General features: G+C 44.3%; 1 protein-coding gene across 14 annotated transcripts; it reads left to right on the forward strand.

Moving 5' to 3' along the window:
* The first annotated feature begins 586 nt into the window (after positions 1 to 586).
* On the forward strand, positions 587 to 24,539 carry LOC139413734 (msx2-interacting protein-like). Of its 14 annotated transcripts, none has more exons than XM_071161441.1 (16): positions 589 to 869; positions 2,469 to 2,789; positions 5,445 to 5,933; positions 6,203 to 6,366; positions 6,654 to 6,854; positions 7,016 to 7,167; positions 7,287 to 7,412; positions 7,555 to 7,668; positions 7,772 to 7,885; positions 7,973 to 8,073; positions 8,200 to 9,848; positions 9,909 to 15,796; positions 15,921 to 16,004; positions 16,256 to 16,450; positions 20,023 to 20,181; positions 23,254 to 24,539. In XM_071161441.1, exons 1-16 carry the CDS (start codon positions 784 to 786, stop codon positions 23,383 to 23,385), a joined length of 9,975 nt encoding a protein of 3,324 aa, XP_071017542.1. In that variant the 5' UTR covers positions 589 to 783; the 3' UTR covers positions 23,386 to 24,539. The 14 variants fall into 14 exon arrangements, with proteins under 14 accessions (XP_071017548.1, XP_071017542.1, XP_071017540.1 ...); XM_071161442.1 differs by having other exon boundaries at positions 620 to 869; positions 6,206 to 6,366; XM_071161447.1 differs by having other exon boundaries at positions 587 to 869; positions 2,469 to 4,546; positions 8,200 to 15,796.
* Positions 24,540 to 24,800: the final 261 nt, after the last annotated feature.

Genomic DNA, 24,800 nt, shown 5'->3' on the forward strand with positions numbered 1-24,800 from the left:
ATGCATAATTTCCTCAAGGGAACACAACACACATGCTAATTCAATAATGAAATAAATTATATGTAAGGAAAACAGGATCTATGCAAGGGGAATAAACCCAGGGGCTGTATAGTTCTGAGAACATAAACAATGATAGGGGTGGACATGGTGTGCTATGCAATATCAGAGCACACACAGTAGAGGTGTCATTAAAACCTCCATGATTTAGACCTACAAAGATTACTTGCTTAACCAACCTCCATTTAAATAGAATATTCACAAAGCAATTATACAAATAAAGGCTCTTTGATTTGGGAAGAATTACGCTTATCCTGTCAATTCACTGCAGGCAAAGATCGTGCCATACCTTGTCAGCACAGGATTGCCTTGGAATAATCCATTTTGGGGAGCATATAATCACAGATCATCCTCAGGCAACATAGTAACGAAGTCTGGATGACTTCTCGATTAATTACAACCCCTGATGCTGCATAGATGTGTTTTATAATGCAAAGTCAAAGGACTGCTACATTATTATGAAATGTAAAAAACACGGAAAATTGCTCTCGAATAGCTGTCGCATGATCTCGGGAGCGCGCAAATCATGAGAAACGAAGCCGTCGTCACAGGGAAGAACACACACACATTCGGAGGCATTGGAACCGAGTTTACTAGGCCAAGATAAAAAAAAATAAAAAAAATTACACGGAATCACTCGTCGTTCATTTTGTAAGGCGGACTTCCCGACCGGCGGAGATCAAAACTTGCTAGAGCATATGTGTATGAAGGGGGAAAGTAACGTACATGATGGTTCGGGAAACCAGGCACCTTTGGGTGGGAAATTTACCCGAACATGTTCGAGAGGAGAAAATTGTCGAACATTTTAAACGGTAAGTTACGCAAGAGGAGAGGCAGCGCGCTCTGTGTCCAATAGCTAGCTATCTGAGCTAGCTAACGTTAGCCATCTTCAAGATACAACACCAAATGGTCTCTGTTTAATATTTTTTCCCCCGTGATATTTTTAACAAACACACAACATACCAGAATTTCACAATTTATTGGAATCCAGCAAGCTGAAATGCCACTGAATGCTAGCTTGTCAGCTAACTAGCTACCATTTTGTCGTTTGCTCACTTGATATACGTTAACGACGTCGTTAGCTACATCAGTTAATGCCTTGGTAACTAGTTCAGCAAGCTAGCAGAAATATAGCTACCATACTAGTTAGGTAGCAAATTGTATTATTGAAGGATGTGGTAACACATCTACTAGTTATGTTTAGTAGGGGCTATGTGTTAATCATTGGTCGGATTACTGAATAATGCAAAGTCATCTAACTTTATCGCTAAATGCATGGTTTCTCCACGTTCCTCCGATGCTACTGCTAGCTTCGTTAGCTGCCATAATTACCTAGCGGACGATATCGGGTTTGATTGCCTGGCGGCGAGTTAATCAACGTGCTAACACGATGAAAGCCCTCGTGTAACATATGGGCTTCTTGATTCTATCGCTCGTTCACTGCACAATTCATCACGCCTTAACTGCAATGTTTAGCGGTTCAAATGGTCCGAAAAGTGGCTATCATAATCATCAATCTCTCTGCTCGATCCGTAAGCGTGTGCCAGGTAACGTTATTGGATCCCTCAATATTCTAATGCTTTAAAGTGGCAAGGAGGTAGCTACTTTCTTGCGGTTATGATACGTTATTTGAAACTATTTACATCGTAATCAGCTACTTTGAGCCTAACGTTAGGTTCTTTGAACTGGCTTTCAGCTAAATGCCAGATTCAGTGAACATGAGCACTGTACACCAACACATGGATCTAGTGTTTCAGTGAAAGTGTGCAACTATTGAAGAACCAACATTTGAGTTCTTGGCATTTTTTCAATGACTTCAAAATAACAGCAGAACACCCTATTTTCACACTAATAATAGATTCCTATTAAAGTATAATTGTAATCCACAGGTTGCACTGACCCTCAAATTCTATGTAAGATGATTTAGTAAAGGAATAGAACAACTTTAAGTTGAGAAAAGTAATTTTCTTTTTTTTAAAGTTCACTACACAAAGGCGCCAAAATGCTTGGGCCTCCATTTTTAAAGGGAAAGTCTACTCAAAAGTATTGTTTGGTGGGGTTTTTACTTAGTCCACTGTTGATAGAGTCCCAATGCTTTGCATGTCAGCAGTCAAGTTTTCAAGATATTGGACTTTAAAGAAGTAAAGTGACACCGGCCACATCTGCTTCTTGAAAGTTTAATATCACACATACATACATGCATATACATACATATAATAAGTGGATTTCCCTTTAATGCTAATTTGACAAATTGGCCCAGGCAAAATCGGGCTCCTGTGCTTTCTTTGCTGTTTAAAAATCTACCTACTAGGCTAGCTATTATATTATTGTGCATATCATAAGTCTGAATGGACGCGTACATAGTATCTCAATAGTGTGACATATTTTCTCTCTTTGTTCTTGCTCCTCAGCTATGGACGTGTCGAGAGCGTCAAGGTCCTGCGGAAGCGAGGGTCGGAGGGCGGCGTGGCAGCCTTTGTGGATTTTGTGGATATCAAAAGTGCACAGAAGGCTCACAATGCTGTCAACAAGATGGGGGACAGAGACCTGCGCACTGACTACAACGAACCTGGGTCTGTCCCTAGTGCTGTTCGGGGCCTTGATGACAACCCCCCTTCGAGCAGTCACGGGCGGGATGTTTCAGGATTCTCTAGGGGGGCAGTGGGTCCAGTGTTTGGCCCCCCAGTGTCCCTCCACACCAGAGAGGGGCGGTATGAACGGATAAGAGACTGGTAAGTGGACATAGTCTCCCTCTGAAGTACTGGGGGATCGTGGTGTCAGTAAAAATATATATATATTTTATCCCGCAATAACATCATTTCATTGTTGGGTTATTAATAAATCAAGGGCAATAGATTCCTTACAGTTTTACATAAAGGTAACCTAGGGAACAATCCCTTTACCATCTGCACAGACCTGGCCTTTTTTTGCTGGATCTAAGTTAATTGTTTATGCTAATCTATTGGTCATTAAAGAGGTATGGATGTATGAGGTATTATTCAAAATTTTGGATTTATTATGTGAGACGTATCCTGCTTTCACGTTGGATATTACACCTGTGGGGAATATCCTGGTGAGTTTGGATATATCACATTTGTTGGATTTTATCCTGGTGAGTTTTCGGATATTTTTATTTTACAAACCATGGATTCTAACCGCGATTTACCTGGGATCGTCGTTCTTTGGAAGTAAATCGGTGCCTGGATGGATTAAATACCCCTATATTTTCTTGAGAATTATATTCAGGCAGGTTTATTCACCTATGGACTATTCATCAGAGAAGACAGGGAGGATTGTCGGTTTTTCCTCACCACCTTTCCACTGCTGGGCAGAGAGCATTTTTCTGGAAGTCTCCAAACCAAGGATATCTGCTACTCGTCTGGATTTAAATAACATCATGGACCAAGGGATGTAAGTTGCCATCGTATGGATGTAAGTTGGCTAGTTGTCATCACAGGGCCCCATCAATACATCATTCACAGCTAGTTGATCATTTTCAGACAAGGGAATTTACATTTTACAGGGTATAATTGTAATTTAGTATGGAGTTTATATCAAAAGGAACTAAAGAGAAACTGAGGAGTAACAGGAACACCTATCAAGAAATTCCATTGGAATATTTTTCAGAGAGATGGCCATGAAGACAACGGAAGACATGCATTATGGATGTACCTGCCTCATGGAAGTAACCCCCACATTGGGTGTAAGGATGTTGGGTATAGGATGTACACAGGTGTAACCGCACTTCTTTTGTTGGATTACTCTGCTTCAGTGTGGATTTAGCTGTATATCCTCTCAGCATCAGTATTTGGGGTTACTAACAAAGAACAGAAACGTCTTCATTTTCAAAGAAAACTGAATGAAGCCTGAAGATGTCATCTACACAGTGATGGGAGTAGACTGTCTATTTTCCCCTTGGGATATGTAATAGTGATATTTTAAGGAATTAATTACGTTGCAGTGGACTAGGATTATTCGTGCATTATGGCGAGAGAAGATACTGTTTTTTTTTTACTGGAGGGTATGCAAACTGGATTGCTAGTTTTGAAGAGGAATAATACAGATCTCTATTTTGGACAGTAATATGCAGACAACTCAGACTTGTTCCTTTTTTCTAGCAAGTTGGATATGTTTTCAGTCTATCCGGTCTCTAGTGTCACTTTTGAAATGCACCGCTATGCCCTTAAGTGGGACTCATGTTTTTTTTTTTTTTTCAAATTAAACCTGTATCAATCGTTGTCATAAAATATATTTCTTTGGCTGTTTTCTTTCTTTTTACATCAAACGAAGAGATTAAGAGATGGTGGATTATACCTACGATGCCTACCCTACCCAGTGTTCTACTCGAACATCAGACTCTATACACATGAAGACAAAATAACCTTTTTGCTCAAGTTTTTTTTTTTGTTGCTTTTTATTCCGGCTCACACAATTCTGACGACCTAGATTGTATTTGGGATTATAGGTTCGGTTACTGCTTTTGGAAAAGGTTGGTATTGTCCTGCCCACTGCGTCTCTTTTCCTCGTCTCCTGCACTAATTGTTAGAGCTTTTAGAGAGAAAATATGCAGCTGCTTGGGCCAGAGGGCTTGTTTTTCTTTCTCTTCCTTGCTCTCTTTTTCTTTTCTGTCACTTTTTCTGTCTCTCTCTCCCTTTCTTGCTTTTTCTCTTAGTTACTAGGTGGCTTAATATAGACTAGTTAAGATCTAGCAGGTCCACCAGGATTTCCCTCAACTGCCAAGACCCACTGTTCTTACTTAATTCAGAAATTGTTTTTGATCTCAGTAGGAACTCACTTGCTCACTCTGACAAATGTGATATGACACAGCTTCTAGATAATTAGAATAAATGCAAACAATGGAGTTCAATAGTTTCACAGATGTGGTTGTGTTACGTTTGGCCAACAAAGAAATTCTCACAATGTGTGTTCATGCATTTTTGAGTCTCAAGCATGGCCCTTATGAAACTAAACCTATCCAAGGGTTACCTTACTCTATGCTAGAGCTGGGACGATAAATAGAAAGTTATCGACACCAATCAGTTATCGCAGGAATTTTGCTGGTGTCGTTCATTACGATAAGTAGCCTATACTAGAGAAATGCGTAGTTTGAAATTACATAAGTTTGAATTGACCAAATGCCCCTCGTATATTCTATTGCTTCTACTGGAATCGCATATGATTGGCCTGTATCTTCATAGACCCGTGCTCAGCGGGGTCCCTGTTTGTGTGTATTTAAGTTGACATTTTAACAGTGCACTGCCTATTTTAAACTTCATTGTGTGTTGGAACTAATCTGTATTTTTGGAGTCACACTAACACTCGCCCTCTCTATATCTACTCTGTCTCTCTCCCCTATCCATCCATCCTTTGCCTGTGTCTTCCACCAGCTCAGAGACTCGGGAGCGTGCATATGATCACAGCCCCTATGGACACCATGAGCGCACTGGCACTTTTGATAGACAGCGCCACTACAACGCAGACTATTACCGTGATCGCACCATGTTTGCAGCTGGAGTTAGCCCTGGCCCTGGAAGTAGCAGTGCAATGGGGGGGAGCTTTGAAACCCCAGAGCCTCATTTTGAGTCCAGGATCCGAGGAGATCCCTTCACCTTGTCTAGTGCTGCACGCCGCGACCCCTATCGAGATGACAGGGGACGTCGTGTTGACAGGACTTACCATCACCGCCGCAGTCGATCATCTCATTCCTCACAGTCTCGACACCCCTCCCCGCAAAGGACCACGGGACAAACACCCAAAGCCCCCCATTCCCCCAAAAGAGCCCCCCTCTCCCCTGAAAGAGGTCCGTGCTCTAGGTCCTGCAGTAGGTCCTCTAGCTCTGATTCTGTCAGCAGCACCAGCAGCACTGGCAGTGGCAGGTAGGATGTGCTTTTGTGATGGTGTGAATGTTATTGTTTGTATGGATGGAGCACACATCAGTCAATTAGCCTATGTTGTAGAGAATGTAGCAAGATAAGGGAACATATTCCACTTATCCAGTTGTAAAATATCCTGCTTGACTCTAGGATTATGGAGAGAATATCGCTGACTTAAGATGCATACAAATGTACCCTTTTATTTAGTCAAGTTAGCTGAAGACCCTCTGAACATTACCCCCTCTCTTTCCTCACATTTGTCCGTTTGGCAGCAGCGATTCAAACAGCAGTTCAAGTGAAGGGTCTCGTGCACGCTCTGTTCAGTCCTCTGCTACACATGCACCTCCCTCTCAGCCCTGTTCCATGGTGATGGAAGGTGATGAGCCACGCAGAAGCTTTGGCATCAGGGTGCAGAACCTACCAGTGCGTTCCACAGGTAAGTACCAATACCTAGCAGCATACTCATAAACATGCAGTCTGTCTGGACTTTGCTGTGCACCTTGACATTCTGGTTACACTTTGCTGGGCACTATGACATTATGAAGGGGGTCACCAATAAATATCGTAATCCTCTGCCATTTCGTGTCTACATGTTCAGCTGTAGAGGTAGCTAATCAAAGCACCCCCCCCATTCTCCACCTTGACCTAACATTTTATTTTGTCCCTCACGGCAGCTGTATGACCCATATCAAGCATCAATTAACTGTCCATTTCCCCTTCCAGACACAAGTTTGAAAGATGGACTGTTCCATGAGTTCAAGAAACATGGGAAAGTGACATCTGTGCAGATCCACGGGGCTTCAGAGGACCGATATGGTCTGGTGTTCTTCAGGCAGCAGGAAGACCAAGAGAAAGCCCTCAACGTCTCCAAAGGAAAGCTTTTTTTCGGCATGATGATCGAGGTTTCTGTCTGGAACGGCCCTGGTATGAAACTTTTTAGTGTTGTAATGTAACATCTGTAATTCTTTCATTATTTGAGCTTGGGCCTTAAATCCTAATGGAGTTGTAATGAGCGGTCATTCACATACTGTTGAGTGTACTTCTATTGTCTTGTTTAGTGATTGTAATAGAAGTCTTTCCCTCAGAAACTGAGAGCGAGAATGAATTCAGGCCATTAGATGGACGGATTGATGAATTCCACCCCAAGGCCACAAGGACCCTGTTTATCGGCAACTTGGAGAAGACCACCAGTTACCAACAGCTCCTTGATATCTTCCAGCGCTTTGGAGAGATTGTGGTATGTATGTTACTGCACACTGATGGGTTGTGCAAGTTAAATATCTCTTCTAAAAAAAAATGCCAGAGAATTGCCTGTTTTCTTTTAAATATTTATTAATTTTGTCATCCCTCATACAGGATATTGACATTAAAAAAGTCAATGGTATTCCTCAATATGCCTTTGTGCAGTATTCTGATATTGCCAGTGTCTGCAAAGCTATAAAGAAGATGGATGGAGAGTATTTAGGGAGCAACCGGCTCAAGGTATTATTCATAAATCTATATTGCCCTTACCTCTAGTTATCCATGTTGGTACAAAAGGAATTGAGTTCAGTGATGCAGAACTACCCTCCGCAATTATTATTGTCAATGTTTTTACATCCTGTGTTTTCGGTCTCCTTTCCAGCTGGGTTTTGGAAAGAGTATGCCCACAACATGTGTTTGGCTGGACGGTTTGGCTTCCAACATCACAGAGCAATATCTCACACGCCACTTCTGCCGCTATGGACATGTAGTCAAGGTCTACCCTTTTTTCCCTCCCCAATGTTCTTGGAATCCCTGACATTTTTGATACTATATTAGAGAAGTTGTTCTCAACAAGATTTCTGCTTTTCTTCCTTTAGGTGGTGTTTGACAGGTTGAAGGGGATGGCTCTCATCTTGTATAACAACACAGATTTTGCACAGGCAGCTGTCAGGGAGACCAAAGGCTGGAAGATTGGAGGCAACAAAATAAAAGTATGAATAAATATGTTTCATTAATCAATCAGTGACTGACATTTTAACAGTAAATCAGATGAAGGGAGCTAATTTGTTTATTTGCAGGTGGATTTTGCCAGCCAAGAGAGTCAGATGGCTTTTTATCGCTCTATGCAAGCCTCTGGGCAAGACATTAGAGACTTCTATGAAATTCCAACTGAAAGAAGGTAAGGTTCACATTTGTGATGCGAGATGAATGGAGGGAATACTTTGAATTACTTGTTTTCTGGTGTACTTATTGGTTCTCACTTCATTTTTTCCCCCCTCCTATTCCACAACCCCCTGCTTTACAGGGAGGAACGACCAAGACCTCCATACCATGAGTTCTCAGCAGAAAGAGCTTACTTTGAGAATGTACGCACCCCTGGCACCATTTACCCCGAAGACCCTCACAGAGACTACCCCGCCCGCAGCCGTGAGCGGTATTCGGAGTTGGAGCATTACCAGGGAGAACACTTTGACCCACGCTATCATGAGGACCCTCGGGAGTTCAGGGATTATCGAGATCCTTTTGAGCAGGACATTCGGAAATACACATACATCCAGAGGGAGCGAGAAAGGGAGCGGGAGCGCTTTGAGGCAGACCGAGTCAGGTGGAGCCCGTCTCATCCACGGCGCCCGATCACCCCTTCTGCCTCCCCTTCACCATCTGAGCGTGCTCACAGAGACCCAGAGCGACAGGTCTACAGCCAGTCCTCTGAGCGAAGTGGTAGTTGCAGCTCACTCTCACCACCACGCTTTGACAAGGCTGACAAGGCTCCTCCATTGGAACATGGAGCCAGCTCTAAGAGTGAGAGGTTGGAAAAAGACGCCCACTTGGTTGAACCTGAGCGTGGAGCTGGGGCTGAGAAAAGCAAGCGGGGAAGGCGAAAGGAGAAAGGTGACAAAGAAAAAGGGGAGAAGAGTAAATCAAGGAAAGGAAAGGTGCAATCTCCCGGCATCCCACCATCTGAGACCAAGCTAGATCCCAGCCTGGATGGAGGCTCTGGAAGGGGAAAGGTGTCGGACCAAGACAGCCTTGAGAGACAGATATATAAAGGTGACAATGACCCTCCTCCTTCAGATCCGACAGCGTCAACCTCTCGCCATGAGCCTGTAAAAAGTGAGAGACTTGAGTCAGGGAAAGGTGAAATCGCAGACAAGGATGTTAAAACACGGTCCAAGAAACACCAAAAGTCTGACACTGGAAATGATGGGAAAGATCCATCACTGGATTCTGATCGGCTGGCTGCGAGAAAGAGGCGCTTTGGAGATGCCAGTGGGAGGACCATTCGGCAGAAGAGGAGAAGGCTGGAGGATGGGAGTCAACCCCCAGACTTTGGAGCAAGCACTGCCTTTTCAAAAGAGACGGATGGCGACAATAAGGCTCAACAAAAAGACTCCCAGCGGAGGGATTCAAGATCCAAAACGGAGAGGCTGGTGTTTCCTGGTAGTCAGGATCCTGTAATGAGAGGACAGGAAGCGCTGCCCGAGGGGAGCATGGACCCTATAGACTCAAAACGCCACAGCATGTCTAGAAGGTTCTCCCACGATGGGAACATGGATCAGGATAATGCAAGAGATCAAGATCCACCAAGCCCTTTCAAATATGGTGCACAGGACAATGACATGGGTGTCAAGGAAGAGCCTCTGGATATTGACCTCTCCCAGAGTTACCGCAAACAGATGGAGCAGAGGAGACTTCACCAACAGCTCCAAGAGCCAGACAAACAAGAAAAACCAGGAAGTCCACAAGACTTAGAAAGGGAGGATCTTGAACACCGCAGTCTGGTACATGAAGTGGGCAAGCCACCTCAAGACGTCACAGATAATTTCCCATCTCATAAACTCAAGAAACTAGAGCAATTTGATGCAGATATTAGTGCCAAGAGGGGGGACCGTGTCTACAGGAGCTTCCGGCAAAAGAGTGAAGATCCTGAGTGGAACAACACTGCATCTCCAGGCTTGCAACACTTCTCTCGTCGTGCTGAAGATCCTGAGTGGAACAACACTGCATCTCCAGGCTTGCAACACTTTTCTCATCATGCTGAAGAGGACTTTGCGGTATCTTCACACCTCAGGGAGGTTAAAACTGAGGATAAAAGCCACCCAGACCTGGAGCTGGCAGTCAAAAGGACACATACAATGCAAATGTCCAAGTCAAACACTCCTTTACAAATTAGTGAGGAAGAGCGGGAAAAACGTTGGGAAAGCAGAGTCAAGCAAGATTTTTTACCCGACTTAAACTTCTCAAGAGGCATTGCAAAAAATCCACACCATCGCAAGCGTTTGGAGTACGGAATTGTGCATGATTTGGAGCCTGGGGAAGTACGATCCGATTCTGAGGAGGATAGAGAGAACAAACCACACTCTCCTATGCCCTCCACTTCGGTACCTTTGTCTGACAGGCAGAGAGTGGACAGATTTTCAGACCCTAAGCTTGCCACCTTGGAAAGGATGAAGTTCTACTCCTTTGCACTTGACCAAACCATCACACCAGATACCAAGGCCCTGCTAGAGCGAGCAAAGTCTCTGTCCTCCTCTAGGGAGGACAACTGGTCTTTCTTGGACTATGATTCACACTTTGCTGGCTTACGCAGTAGGAAAGATACTGAAAAGGTTGAGTCAGCACCTCGACCTACACCCTCTTGGTACATGAAGAAGAAGAAAATTCGCAGTAGTGGGTCTGAAGACAAACTAGATGACCGGAAGGAAGAGCCCAAGCCCAAGCCAGAGGAACATGAACGCAGGGAACTGTTTGCCTCACGTTTCCTTCACAGCTCGATATTTGAGCAGGACTCAAGGCGTCTTCAGCACCTTGAGCGAAAACATGAGGATCCTGAGCAGAGTCAGGGTCAGCAAACTGGTCAGCAAGGCCTGACAGACGGGCAGCCTGACACAGAACCAGTTGTCCTCTTCCATAGCCGCTTTTTGGAGTTCACACGGCTTCAACAGCAGAAAGACCAACCGCTACCGGATGTGAAAAAGGCAGATTCCATAGATGACAATAGGGTGGAGAAGTCACCTGAGGCAGAACAGCAACCTCTGCAGTTACCTAAAACCTCAGAACTTGTCATGGATCCAGAGATTAAACCTATTAGCCCAGCTGAGAACATGATTTCCCAGCCCCCACTTATGCCCAAGGAGATGTCTCGACCCAAGCAGATGTCTCCACCCCTTCCACCCAAGCAGATGTCTCCACCCAAGCAGATGTCTCCACCCAAGCAGATATCTCCACTCCTTCCACCCAAAGAGATGTCTCCACCAGTGGAAACACGTGTCATGTTTACTCCATCCCTAGAGCCAGCTGCTCTAGAACCTTTGACTAAAGAAGAAAACATAAAAAATGAACAGCTGTCTCCCCGTTCGATGTCTCCCCCTGCTTCTGTTAATTTAGTAGCCCCCGAGCCCATTCGTTTGGTGAGAAAAGTTAAAAGATTCCCTAGTGAAGAGAAGTCTAAAGATATAGCTCAGGATATTAAAACATTGACCCCTGAGCAGTCTTCCAACAGTGATTGCCATATTCATAAAACGTTATTGAGTCGTTCTGAGCTTGAGCTGGCACCTCCTGAATTACCACCTGAATTGAAAAGTTCCACACCACCTAACCTTGTTGATGAGATGTCAAAAGAGGATACCAACACTGAAGATACAGACACTCATACAGAGGTGGAAAAGAAACTTGATCTTAATCAGATACAGGTGCTTGTTGATAATGAAACCAGGGATGAGTCAATTTCACCACAGAAGTCCAAGAACAAAAAGAGTAAGTCTCCTACTCAAGTCCCACTGACACCTTTGGTTTCAGCAAATAGTTCAGAGAAACCACTTACACGCAAGAGTGAACGCACAAAGCGTGCATCATCCCCTAGAGCGGAGTCTTTGAAGGGAAGCTTGGATTCCAAATCCACAGGCAAGTCTCCCATACATGGTGCAGACCCCGAGCATGGCACAGAGCAAAGTATATATGTTGGAAGAGCAAGGCGTAGAAATGTGAAATCTGTATATGCCACCCCAGTTGAGGAAGATACCACTAAGGGGGCTGGAAAGGATGTAACTGAGTCACCACGTTCTGCACGAAAGCGAGGTGGAGACAAAGACAAAGAAGCAGCCCCTCAGCAACCATTAGAACAGGATTCACTTGTACCTATCACCTCAAGGCGGGGACGTCCTCCTAAGAATCGTCAAAAAGGAGAGGACATGTTAACAGCTAAAGGGGATAGATCAAAAATGGAGACCAAGGATACGGACTTCAATGAATCAGAGAGTAGTGAAAGAATCTCAAAAGTGTCAAAAGGCAGACATTCTCCTCATGGTCATAAAGTGTTGGCAAGTCAGTTACCCACGCCCACAGTGACTGGATCCAGTAGGAAGGGGGGAAAAACTGAGCCCCCTGAAGATGTTGCTCAACCGATAGATTTTACAGAGGAGGACAATTTGGCCATGCCAGATTCCACTGTCTCATGTAAAGAAGATTATGTGGTGCCAGTTGTGACAAAAAAAGAGGAGAATGTCAAGCAACAACTAGGAACAGAGAAATCAAGAGATCAAGACGGGCAGAAAAATGACCCTATTGACGAGAAAGCCAGTGGAACTAAATTAGGTGAGAAAGAGACTGAACCTCCAGTCATGGAAGAACAGCCTGTTTTGGAGAAGAGTGGGAGAGGAAAAGCCCCACGCTTGACACGGATTCCAAAATCTCCTGTCCTCAAGAACCTCAAGATCAGACTAAATGTCACTGAGGTGAAAGATTTACTTCAAATGGGGGATGAAGAACCTGGAAATCAGGATGATTCTTCTAAAAAGACTAAACCAGGCGAACCTACTAATGACCCATTATTATTAGAGTCTAGTCCAGGACAAGATGTGAGTTCTAGCAACGAGGATAAAGATGGGGTGACGACAGAGAATAAGCCTCCAATAGATCCTAAAACTTTGCTACAACAGGAACAGGAGCTGGAGCAAGCTGTGGAGAACATTGCTAAACTGACAGACCCAACCCTCCCAGCTGAGCCACCCACTCCACCTGCCCAACCACCTGCAGAATTAAAAATTGAGACTGAGGAAGACAAACCAGCCAATCCTGCTAGTGAGTATGAACTTGCTGCTGCGATTGATTCCATTATGGGTGAGGATATAGCCGTCCCTCTGCCTCAAGAACCGGTAAATAGTGCTGTTGTGGATTCAGATCTAGAGATTCCAACCTTCATCCAGCCGACCAAGCGAGCTGAACCTGTGACTAACATATCTCCTGTTCAGGGGGAGTCCTTTTTCCCAACCACACCCAGGAAAGGTGCTAAGGGCAGAGCTAAAACACAGAAGCGGTCTAAGAGCCAAAAGTCTAACAAAAAGGATGTTGTAAAAGAAAGTTCATCAGAACCGGAGAACACCTCTGTTATCACATCAGACAGCACACCCTCCAACGAACAGCCTGTTCCAGAAAGTATTCCCTCATCTACAGTTGCTGGTGTCATTACAGCCACCTCTTGGAAGCCTGAAACGGTGCATTTGGCTCCCAAGACTACAGACATGCCTAAAGAATCAAAGTTGCCTCCAGCCCCTGCAGAGCAACCTCCACCTAAACATCTGAAACCTGTCTGCCCCACAACCAAAAGTCCCACTCTCACCAAGCCTCATACACAACCACCACCACCGGAGTGCATCTCACCCTCACTTTCTCCACCCCCAACCCGGCCAAACATCAGAACCACACAGCCAAGCAGGATCCCAGTTTCCCCACCAGATTGGCTCAACCAGTCCAAGGATGCAGTTGTCCCTTCCTCTCCTAGAGCATCAGCAGCTCCCGTAGAGAACCCAGGACTTCCCCTTGACACTGAGCACATGGAGACTGATCACAACATCAGTGACTTGCGTAGGATTCTCATGAAGCACAAAAATGTTTCACTCCCAGTCCCATGCAGTAGTACTGTTCCTTCCAATCTGGGCACCTCGTCCCTTAGGGATCCTCCACACCCTTCTGATAGTAATACTCCAATGGTTGTTGTACCTAGTAAGGCCCCTCTAAATGACAACAGGCTGCCATCTCATCCAGCTCAGCCTGTAGTCCGGCCCCCAGCCTCACTACCATCCCCTGAGTCGAAGTCTGTGATTTCTGTTATCGCCTCCACTGCCACTTCTGTTATCAGTCGTGTTTGCAATCCACCCGACATGGAGAAAGTTAATATGTCGGTTGACAGAAATCCCTGTGTGGACATGCCACTTCCCAAGCAGGCATACAGGCCGCCCAGCATGGAGGACAGGGACAGTGGTTTGTACCATGGACCATCAGTTGGTGAGGAGGGTGGAAGTGCTGGGAGGTACTTGGTTGAGAGCTCCGGTCTGGGTACGGGCTCTATCCCAGGTCTAAGGGTCAATACCTCAGAGGGAGTGGTGGTGCTGAGTCACTCAGGGCAGATCAAGGAGGGACCACAGAGGATAAGTGCCAAAATCAGCCAGATCCCACCAGCTACTGCAGTTGATATGGAATCTCAGCAGCTTGTGTCCATGCCCCAAATAAAACAGGAGATGTATACCCACTCTCAGTCAAACACTCCAAAGTGTCCTCAAATACAGACAGACCATGGGCATCCTAAGACGCAACAACCTGTGTCCGCTATTAAACAAGAAAACACTGGTATGGATAAGTTAGAATCTCCCTACCCATCAGGGCCTCAAGGAGTTGTGAAGAGGCTCCAGCAGACGGTTAGTAGTCCACAAGTGATGGGTTACCATCATCCAGAGTTCACAATGTTATTGAAGCATCCAAAAAAAGTGGATGGGGCTGATGCTATGACTGCTGATGGGGGTAAACCATCTTGGAACTCTGCCATAAGTCCTGCAATGAGCCCCCACTTGCCCTCTCCGGCTGGCAACCACGTAGGCTTTGTTTCCGGCTCGGCCACTGACAGAACTCCATCACATCTCAGTGGGGTCAAACAGGAGCCCCGTTCTCCTCGCAAGTCAGGCCACCCACACTCTCCGTTCACTAAAGTGTCCTCTCCCATTGGCGGCTCCTCTCCGAAAGGCCTCCCTGGGATGCTGCCCTCTGGCCTTCCCGCCATGCAGCAGTATGTCACGAGTGTCCACCACCCTGAGCAGTCTGTTATCATGCAACCTCACAGTGCTCACAGTGGCATTGGCAGGATGTCACCCCATCGTGTCTCCCAAGCAATCCCCATGGGGCACCTTGTCCAAGGAGAGGTCAGGGTGAACACACCACCCCTCTCTGTGATGAGTTTTGGAATTCATGGAGACCCTCTTGCCTCTCCCTGGTCTGGTCCTCTCCAGCAACGTCCCACCTCGCCCCAGGCGGTAGGCAGAGACATGGTCCTCAAGGTTAACCCTGGGAATGTAAGGGGCCACGAGGGAGAGCAAGAGGATGCCAGACGCTTCCATCAGGCCACAGGGAGACCATCTGCCACCCAGCTGAAACCAGAGACTATGCAGGTGGATCCCCGCGGAGCTCTACGTAGCGGGCTACAGCTGGACTCGTACATGTCACCCAGGGACATGCGTGTGCTCATGCACCACCCGCAGGGAGAGCGCTCTGCCTCAGAACCACACCAGGGACACATCCAAGAGACTGTCCCACCCTCTTCGACATCTACCAATATCACATCGTCCCTGTCCCCCAGGGCACATCTGCTGACTAAAGGTGTTTCTGAGAAGGATGGCACAAAGCCACAGGAGGTCAAGAGCCCACACTCTCCTCTGAAGGATGGGATGATGGGGATTCGGCCATCTATGGCCGCCATGGCGTCCCCACAAAGGGTGCAGTTGCTGCCATCAGGGACCGGAGCTTCCTTCTCAGAGTATCCAGGAATGTACAGCAACACCCGGGCCGTCCATTCCCAGATCCCAGAGACTTCTTTTGGGGTCAACCAGGCACCTATCAATATCACTTCTGCCTTAGTGAGTTAAACACTATTCAGTGTACTATATCTCTGCACAATTTGATAATGATCACGGGGTAGTGTCTTGAATGATGTTTGGAAAAACAACTTGTTTATACTAAAATCACTCTTCTGGGCCTCAGGGTACAGACCCCAGCCAGTCACAAGCTGATGGCAAGGTGAAACAAGTTGGACACCAACCTGTCAACATGGTGCAGCTGCTCACGGTGAGTCACTTAAGGATTTATGGAAATGGGGAACAGACAGCGAATTAGAGACAGTAAAACCAGTGTAAAACCAGAATGACAACTGAACAGGATCAGAGAGGTATGGGGCAAGAGCTTTGGGCAAAGTTGTCAGGACAAAGTGTAGTGTAGGTAGACTATTCACATTTTTTTTTATTTTTTTTTATATTATTTTAAATATTTACAAAAATAAATAGCATTTTGCATCACTGTTTTATTTTCTGTTTGAGCAGAAGTACCCGATAGTGTGGCAAGGGCTGCTAGCACTGAAGAATGACCAAGCTGCTGTCCAGTTGCATTTTGTCTGTGGCAACAAAGCATTGGCTCTACGATCGCTGCCCTTACCAGAGGGAGGAGCGCTGCTTCGTATCGTCCAGAGAATGAGACTTGAGGCATCACAACTGGATGGTGTGGCTAGAAGAATGACGGTAAGTTATTTTCCCTATCATGAGGATGAGTTCATCCTAAATTGTGTTAACTTGGCCCAGTGTAAGTGGATGCAAACAGCAAGTGAGTGGATGCTACTTGATGAGGAGCACTTTTCACTAACCTAGTCACTAAACTAGTCACTCGGTAACTAAAGTAATGGTCCAATCATTAAGGACTGGCGAGATGGTGCCGATAGACATGGTCGCCCTGTTCATGGCTCATAAGCAACTTTAGTGTACATTTTTTTTGAGTTATTTCTCACATTATTAGCTCAGAACGTCCTTTGCACTATTACATACAGCCAGAAATAACTTTTGGATATTAGAGCGGCACTAACATTCCTGAATTGGAGCATTTGTTCATACCGCTTCCAAGTATATTACTCGCTAATGTTCAGTCCCTGGACAATAAAGTAACACTCTGATTTACGGAATCATGGCTCTCTCCGGGTATACTGTCCCTGTCCATATAGCCAGCTGGGTTCTCAGTACATTGCACAGACAGGAATAAAAAACTCTCCTGGGAAAAATAAGGCAGAGATGTATGTTTCATGCTTAAAACCTCTTTGGGCTGAGATCCCGCTAACACAGGGGTGTCAAAGTCAAATGGACGGAGGGCCAAATAAAAAAATCAGCTACAAGACGAGGGCCGGACTGTTCGAATGTTCATTGAAAAATTTTTAAATGACGCATATAGTCTAGTGAACCTAATTGAACCTACTGAAAACCTAACAAATATATTACAATATGATCAGATAAATAAAGCAATATTTTCTTATGGCTCTGTCAGTAATCTTTAATTTTCAACAGACACAAAAGACAAATTTCCTTTATATAAATATCCCCATAACATGAACATTAAATGAAAGAAACCGGTATTCAAGGCACCATCAGTAGACTATATTTTCTATTTTAGCAAAAGTGGGCTAAATTTACTTCAAAGAAAAAACAATAATAGCAATTTTCTATCATCCACTCAACTGAAATATTATATGCGCGTGATGATGCTCATTGCATGCTCCATTTTCAAGGCTTTACCGCACAACGCTTCCTGGTGTATGATACAATGATAAGCTGTCAGCTCACCTGTCGCGTTTTCCTCTTGCATCTTTTCCCGTATCTTCGCCACCAGTCCGCTCCTGTGTCCACACATCGCAGGTGCTCCGTCGGTTGTCAAACCCACAAGTTTTTCCCAAGGCAGCTCCATCTCATTTACACATCTTGACACCTCTTCATACAAATCATGCCCCGTAGTTGTGCCATGCATAGGACGTAAAGCCAAAAACTCCTCTGTCACGCTTAGGCTGGAGTCCACTCCGCGGATGAAAACTGACAACTGGGCAATGTCAGAAATGTCGGTGCTCTCATCCACAGCCAAGGAATATGCAATAAAATCTTTTCCCTTTTTCACAAGCTGCTCTTTTAGATTGATGGACAACTGGTCTACTCTCTCGGCAATGGTGTTTCTGCTCAGACTCACATTTAAAAAGAGTTGCCTTTTTTCTGGGCAAACTTCGTCACAAACTTTAATCATGCAGTTTTTGATGAAATCCCCCTCCGTAAATGGCCGGGCTGATTTAGCGATCTCTTCTGCCAAAATAAAACTGGCCTTGACAGCAGCCTGGCCTTGTGATTTGGCTTTTTTGAACAGAGCCTGTCGAGATTTGAGGCCTCGTTTTAATTCCTCTGCCTTTTGTAGCCTTTGTTCCATGTCCATATTCTTGTTTTTGTCCGCGTGTTTCGTTTCATAATGTCGTCTCAGATTATACTCTTTCAGTACCGCCACACTTTCTCCACACAGAAGACACACAGGTTTTCCAGCTACCTTCGTGAACATATACTCCGACTCCCACCTTGTTTGAAACCCCCGGTTCTCAGTATCCACCTTCCGTTTTGCCATTTTTGATGGGTATCTGAAAGTTAATTTTACTGTGATGCTGACGACTGCTGTGCCAATAAATATTGAAATGAAGCAGCCTACTGCTCGGTGCGTCACCTTTGCATTGTGGGAAATGTAGTATTGGTGCGTGTAAAAGATCTGCGGGCTGCCGGCTTGCTGCGGGCCGGTTCTAATAATAAATCAAGATCATCCCAGGGGCCGTAAAAAACCTTCTTGCGGGCCGGATGTGGCCCGCGGGCCTTGACTCTGACATATGTGCGCTAACAGGACAACAGCCAGTGACAGTGAAAGGCGCCAAATTCAAAACAACAGAAATCCCATAATTAAAATTCCTCAAACATACAAGTATTTTACACCATTTTAAAGATACTCTTCTTGTTAATCCCACCACATTGTCCGATTTCAAAAAGGCTTTAGGACGAAAGCAAACCAAACGATTGTTAGGTCAGAGCCAAGTCACAGAAAAAAAGCCATTTTCCAGCCAAAGAGAGGAGTCACAAAAAGCAGAAATAGAGAGAAATGAATCACTAACCTTTGATCTTCATCAGATGACACTCATAGGACTTCATGTTACACAATTCATGTATGTTTTGTTCGATAAAGTTCATATTTATATAAAAAAATCTGTTTACATTGGTGCGTTATGTTCAGTAGTTCCAAAACATCCAGTGATTTTGCAGAGTTACATCAATTTACAGAAATACTCATAATAAACATTGATAAAAGATACAAGTATTATGCACGGAATTATAGATACACTTCTCCTTAATGCAACCGCTGTGTCAGATTTCAAAAAAGCTTTACCCGAAAAAGCACAGCATGCAATAATCTGAGTACGGCGCTCAGAGACCAAAACAACCCAAACAGATATCAGCCATGTTGTGTAGTCAACAGAAGTCAGAAATAGCATTATAAATATTCACTTACCGTTGATCTTCATCAGAGTGCACTCCCAGGAATCCCAGTTCCACAATGTTTGTTTTGTTCGATAATGTCCATTTATGTCCAAATACTTCCTTTTTGTTTGCGCGTTTAGCCCAGTAATCCAAATTCATAACGCGCGATCACTAGGATCACTCAAGTCAAAAAGGAGTGCCTTTGGGACAAGTCTCGGGAATGTCCAGAGCCCGGACTTGACCCATCCAACCTGACATAGTGACATTCTAGATGATTCTGTGCGTCTAACTTTGTGGCAACAGTTTGGGGAAGGCTGTTTCCTGGTCAGTTTGACATTGCCCCTGTGCACAAAGTGAGGTACATACAGAAATAGTTTGAGATCGATGTGGAAGAACTTGACTGGCATGCACAGAGACCTGACATCAACCCCATCAAACACCTTTTGGGATGAATTGGAATGCTGACTGCAAGCCAAGCCTAATTGCCCAACACCAGTGCCTGACCTCACTAATGCTCTTGTCTGAATGGAAGCAAGTCCCCGCAGCAATGTTCCAACAGTGGAAACGCCTTCCCTGAAGAGTGGAGGCTGTTATAGAAGCAAAGGGGGGACCATCTCCACATAAATGCCCATAATTTTGGAATGAGCTGTTCGACAAGCAGGTGTCCACTTACTTTTGGTAGTGAATGCGACCAATTCAATTTTAAGGAAGAAATTCTCAAGTTCATGTACATCACGTGTCTGTTTTAATGTGTTTTCTTTTCCTGTTTCCTGCAGGGAGAGAGTGAGTTCTGTCTCCTGCTAGCTCTGCCTTGTGGACGGGACCAGGACGATGTCCTGAATCAGACCCAGGCCCTAAGGACCGCTTTCATAAACTACTTGCAGGCCAAGCTGGCTGCAGGCATCATCAATGTCCCTAACCCAGGCTCCAATCAGGTGAGTCTCTCTGCTTGTTTGTTACTGTAGATGTCTGTCTGTTTTTGCAAACATTCAGCTACTGCTGGTTTTTGATAACTTAACATTTACATACAGTGGGGCAAAAAAGTATTTAGTCAGCCACCAATTGTGCAAGTTCTCCCACTTAAAAAGATGAGAGGCCTGTAATTTTCATCATAGGTACACTTACACTAGGACAGACAAAATGAGAAAAAAAATCCAGAAAATCACATTGTAGGATTTTTAATGAATTTATTTGCAAATTATGGTGGAAAATAAGTATTTGGTCACCTACAAACAAGCAAGATTTCTGGCTCTCACAGACCTGTAACTTCTTCTTTAAGAGGCTCCTCTGCCCTCCACTCGTTACCTGTATTAATGGCAACTGTTTGAACTTGTTATCAGTATAAAAGACACCTGTCCACAACCTCAAACAGTCACACTCCAAACTCCACTATGGTCAGGACCAAAGAGATGTCAAAGGACACCAGAAACAAAATTGTAGACCTGCACCAGGCTGGGAAGACTGAATCTGCAATAGGTTAAGCAGCTTGGTTTGAAGAAATCAACTGTGGGAGCAATTATTAGGAAATGGAAGACATACAAGACCACTGATAATTTCCCTCGATCTGGGGCTCCACGCAAGATCTCACCCCGTGGGGTCAAAATGATCACAAGAACGGTGAGCAAAAATCCCAGAACCACACGGGGGGACCTAGTGAATGACCTGCAGAGAGCTGGGACCAAAGTAACAAAGCCTACATCAGTAACACACTACGCCGCCAGGGACTCAAATCCTGCAGTGCCAGACGTGTCCCCCTGCTTAAGCCAGTACATGTCCAGGCCCGTTTGAAGTTTGCTAGAGAGCATTTGGATGATCCAGAAGAAGATTGGGAGAATGTCATAAGGTCAGATGAAACCAAAATAGAACTTTTTGGTAAAAACTCAACTCGTCGTGTTTGGAGGACAAAGAATGCTGAGTTGCATCCAAAGAACACCATACAGTGCCTTGCGAAAGTATTCGGCCCCCTTGAACTTTTGCGACCCTGCGACCTTTTGCCACATTTCAGGCTTCAAACATAAAGATATAAAACTGTATTTTTTTGTGAAGAATCAACAACAAGTGGGACACAATCATGAAGTGGAACGACATTTATTGGATATTTCAAACTTTTTTAACAAATCAAAAACTGAAAAATTGGGCGTGCAAAATTATTCAGCCCCTTTCAGTGCAGCAAACTCTCTCCAGAAGTTCAGTGAGGATCTCTGAATGATCCAATGTTGACCTAAATGACTAATAATGATAAATACAATCCACCTGTGTGTAATCAAGTCTCCGTATAAATGCACCTGCACTGTGATAGTCTCAGAGGTCCGTTAAAAGCACAGCGAGCATCATGAAGAACAAGGAACACACCAGGCAGGTCCGAGATACTGTTGTAAAGAAGTTTAAAGCCGGATTTGGATACAAAAAGATTTCCCAAGCTTTAAACATCCCAAGGAGCACTGTGCAAGTGATAATATTGAAATGGAAGGAGTATCAGACCACTGCAAATCTACCAAGACCTGGCCGTCCCTCTAAACTTTCAGCTCCAAGAGGCCCATGATCACTCTGGATGAACTGCAGAGATCTACAGCTGAGGTGGGAGTCTCTGTCCATAGGACAACAATCAGTCGTATATTGCACAAATCTGGCCTTTATGGAAGAGTGGCAAGAAAAAGCCATTTCTTAAAGATATCCATAAAAAGTGTTGTTTAAAGTTTGCCACAAGCCACCTGGGAGACACACCAAACATGTGGAAGAAGGTGCTCTGGTCAGATGAAACCAAAATTGAACTTTTTGGCAACAATGCAAAACGTTATGTTTGGCGTAAAAGCAACACAGCTCATCACCCTGAACACACCATCCCCACTGTCAAACATGGTGGTGGCAGCATCATGGTTTGGGCCTGCTTTTCTTCAGCAGGGACAGGGAAGATGGTTAAAATTGATTGGAAGATGGATGGAGCCAAATACAGGACCATTCTGGAAGAACCTGATGGAGTCTGCAAAAGACCTGAGACTGGGACGGAGATTTGTCTTCCAACAAGACAATGATCCAAAACATAAAGCAAAATCTACAATGGAATGGTTCAAAAATAAACATATCCAGGTGTTAGAATGGCCAAGTCAAAGTCCAGACCTGAATCCAATCGAGAATCTGTGGAAAGAACTGAAAACTGCTGTTCACAAATGCTCTCCATCCAACCTCACTGAGCTCGAGCTGTTTTGCAAGGAGGAATGGGAAAAAATTTCAGTCTCTCGATGTGCAAAACTGATAGAGACATACCCCAAGCGACTTACAGCTGTAATCGCAGCAAAAGGTGGCGCTACAAAGTATTAACTTAAGGGGGCTGAATAATTTTGCACGCCCAATTTTTCAGTTTTTGATTTGTAAAAAAAGTTTGAAATATCCAATAAATGTTGTTCCACTTCATGATTGTGTCCCACTTGTTGTTGATTCTTCACAAAAAAATACAGTTTTATATCTTTATGTTTGAAGCCTGAAATGTGGCAAAAGGTCGCAAAGTTCAAGGGGGCCGAATACTTTCGCAAGGCACTGGTACAGTGTGAAGCATGGGGGTGGAAACATCATGCTTTGGGGCTGTTTTTCTGCAAAGGGACCAGGACGACTGATCTGTGTAAAGGAAAGAATGAATGTATCGTGAGATTTTGAGTGAAAACCTCCTTCCATCAGCAAGGGCATTGAAGATGAAACGTGGCTGGGTCTTTCAGCATGACAATGATCCCAAACACACCGCCCTGGCAACGAAGGAGTGGCTTCGTAAGAAGCATTTCAGGTCCTGGTCCTGATTTTCTGGATTTTTTTTCTCATTTTGTCTGTCACAGTTGAAGTGTACCTATGATAAATTACAAGGGTCATCTTTTTAAGTGGGAGAACTTGCACAATTGGTGGCTGACTAAATACTTTTTTGCCCCACTGTACAAATTAAATGTTATGTTTTACATTTTGGAGCATGTCTTTAGATCGCATAGTCTTTCAACTGATCAATTTGTATCTCTCTTCTCCAGCCTGCCTATGTGTTGCAGATATTCCCACCATGTGAGTTTTCAGAGAGCCACTTATCCCGGCTAGCCCCTGACCTCCTCAACCGGATCTCCAATATCTCCCCTCACCTCATGATTGTCATCACCTCTGTGTAACAACCCCCACCCCCCTCCAGCGGGGAAAAGGAACCACATCTTCTTATTAGTGGATGTACACCAAGTTGAGCCTCAGGAAACAAGAGGAATGGCAGGATCTTTGCTCCTGGAGACACGGGAACATTTGGGAATAACGTGCTATTCAAACTTTTTCCAAGTCACGTCTTATTTTTTTTTCACACCTGTCTGGTATTTTTGTCCTTCTCAAAAGAGCGAGCTCAGGGATGGACTACACCAGAACCCTATATCTCTGCTGTATTTGTATTTATTGGGGAGTTTATTTTTACCTAGGGAGTTACTTTGAAGAAACATTTTTGATGTTTGATGAATAAGAAGAATGAGTGACTTTGTGGGTGGCCTTTTATTCTTCATCATTTTAATGATTTTTGTTCTTTTAAAAAAAAATCTTCATAAGAAAGGATCATGGAAGCCATTAAACAATGGCAAAAATAGACATTTCAATGTGTGTTTTTAAGTACAGTGATTATGTACAAACAAATTTCATTGTTCAGCCTTTCCCATAGAGGAAGAAGGAACTTTCAAAAACTTTTAGGGCACGTCTCAAATGGCATCCTATTTCTTATATGGTGCAATATTTTGGGCCCTGGTCAAAAGTAATGCACCATATGGGGATAGGGTGCCATTTGGGATGCACTGAGATCTTGTAGAGAGGACTGTATCAGCCTAACAAACCCCTTTTGATTCCACCAGCTCTGTTCCATTTCTCTACTTAAACAAGACAAGGCTGTTCCCTTCCATCTGTTTCCGCATTATACGACCAACAGTGGGATTTAAGAGTTTTTGGAATACTGGACTCTGTAAATATTTTAAATATTAAAACTGACAAACTAGAACTTGGGACAACTTGACACCAAGAGACTTCCATGGAAATACAAGGATGTATACAAGGATGAATTAATTGGGGGTCTAAGGAAGGACTGAGGGAAACCCCTTTGTGGTGTAAATACTTGTGACACAGCAGGTTGGAATACTTGTGTGGAGTTTGCTGAGGGCACTTCACATTTTGTTACTCAAATAAAAAATGAATCCAGAAAACTAAAACAGTCATGAGCTCTTTCATCTGGATGTTTTTTTTTTCTTGTTTCTCTTTGAGATGCTGTCTGTTTGAAATAAATATTTGAACATTGTGTAAATATAATCTGAGTTTTCTACTAACATTTTTTTTTATGCTGGGGATGTATATTCTGTTGCAGTTCAGTAGAAGTCTACTTCTGCATTCCTAACAGCTGGGTTAGGTTTATGTAACATATTGATAGGATGCAGTAGTGGATTACGTGATTTCCCCCCCCCCCCTCCCCCCCCTTCAGTCAGCCAGTTCGTTTTGCATGACCCGGGTGGGTGATTTCAGTTAAGGACCTGTCTAAAATGTGCAAACTCCACCTATCCAAGGTGAA

This window comes from Oncorhynchus clarkii, chromosome 7 (genome assembly GCF_045791955.1).
Source record: "Oncorhynchus clarkii lewisi isolate Uvic-CL-2024 chromosome 7, UVic_Ocla_1.0, whole genome shotgun sequence".
Classification (NCBI taxonomy): domain Eukaryota; kingdom Metazoa; phylum Chordata; class Actinopteri; order Salmoniformes; family Salmonidae; genus Oncorhynchus; species Oncorhynchus clarkii.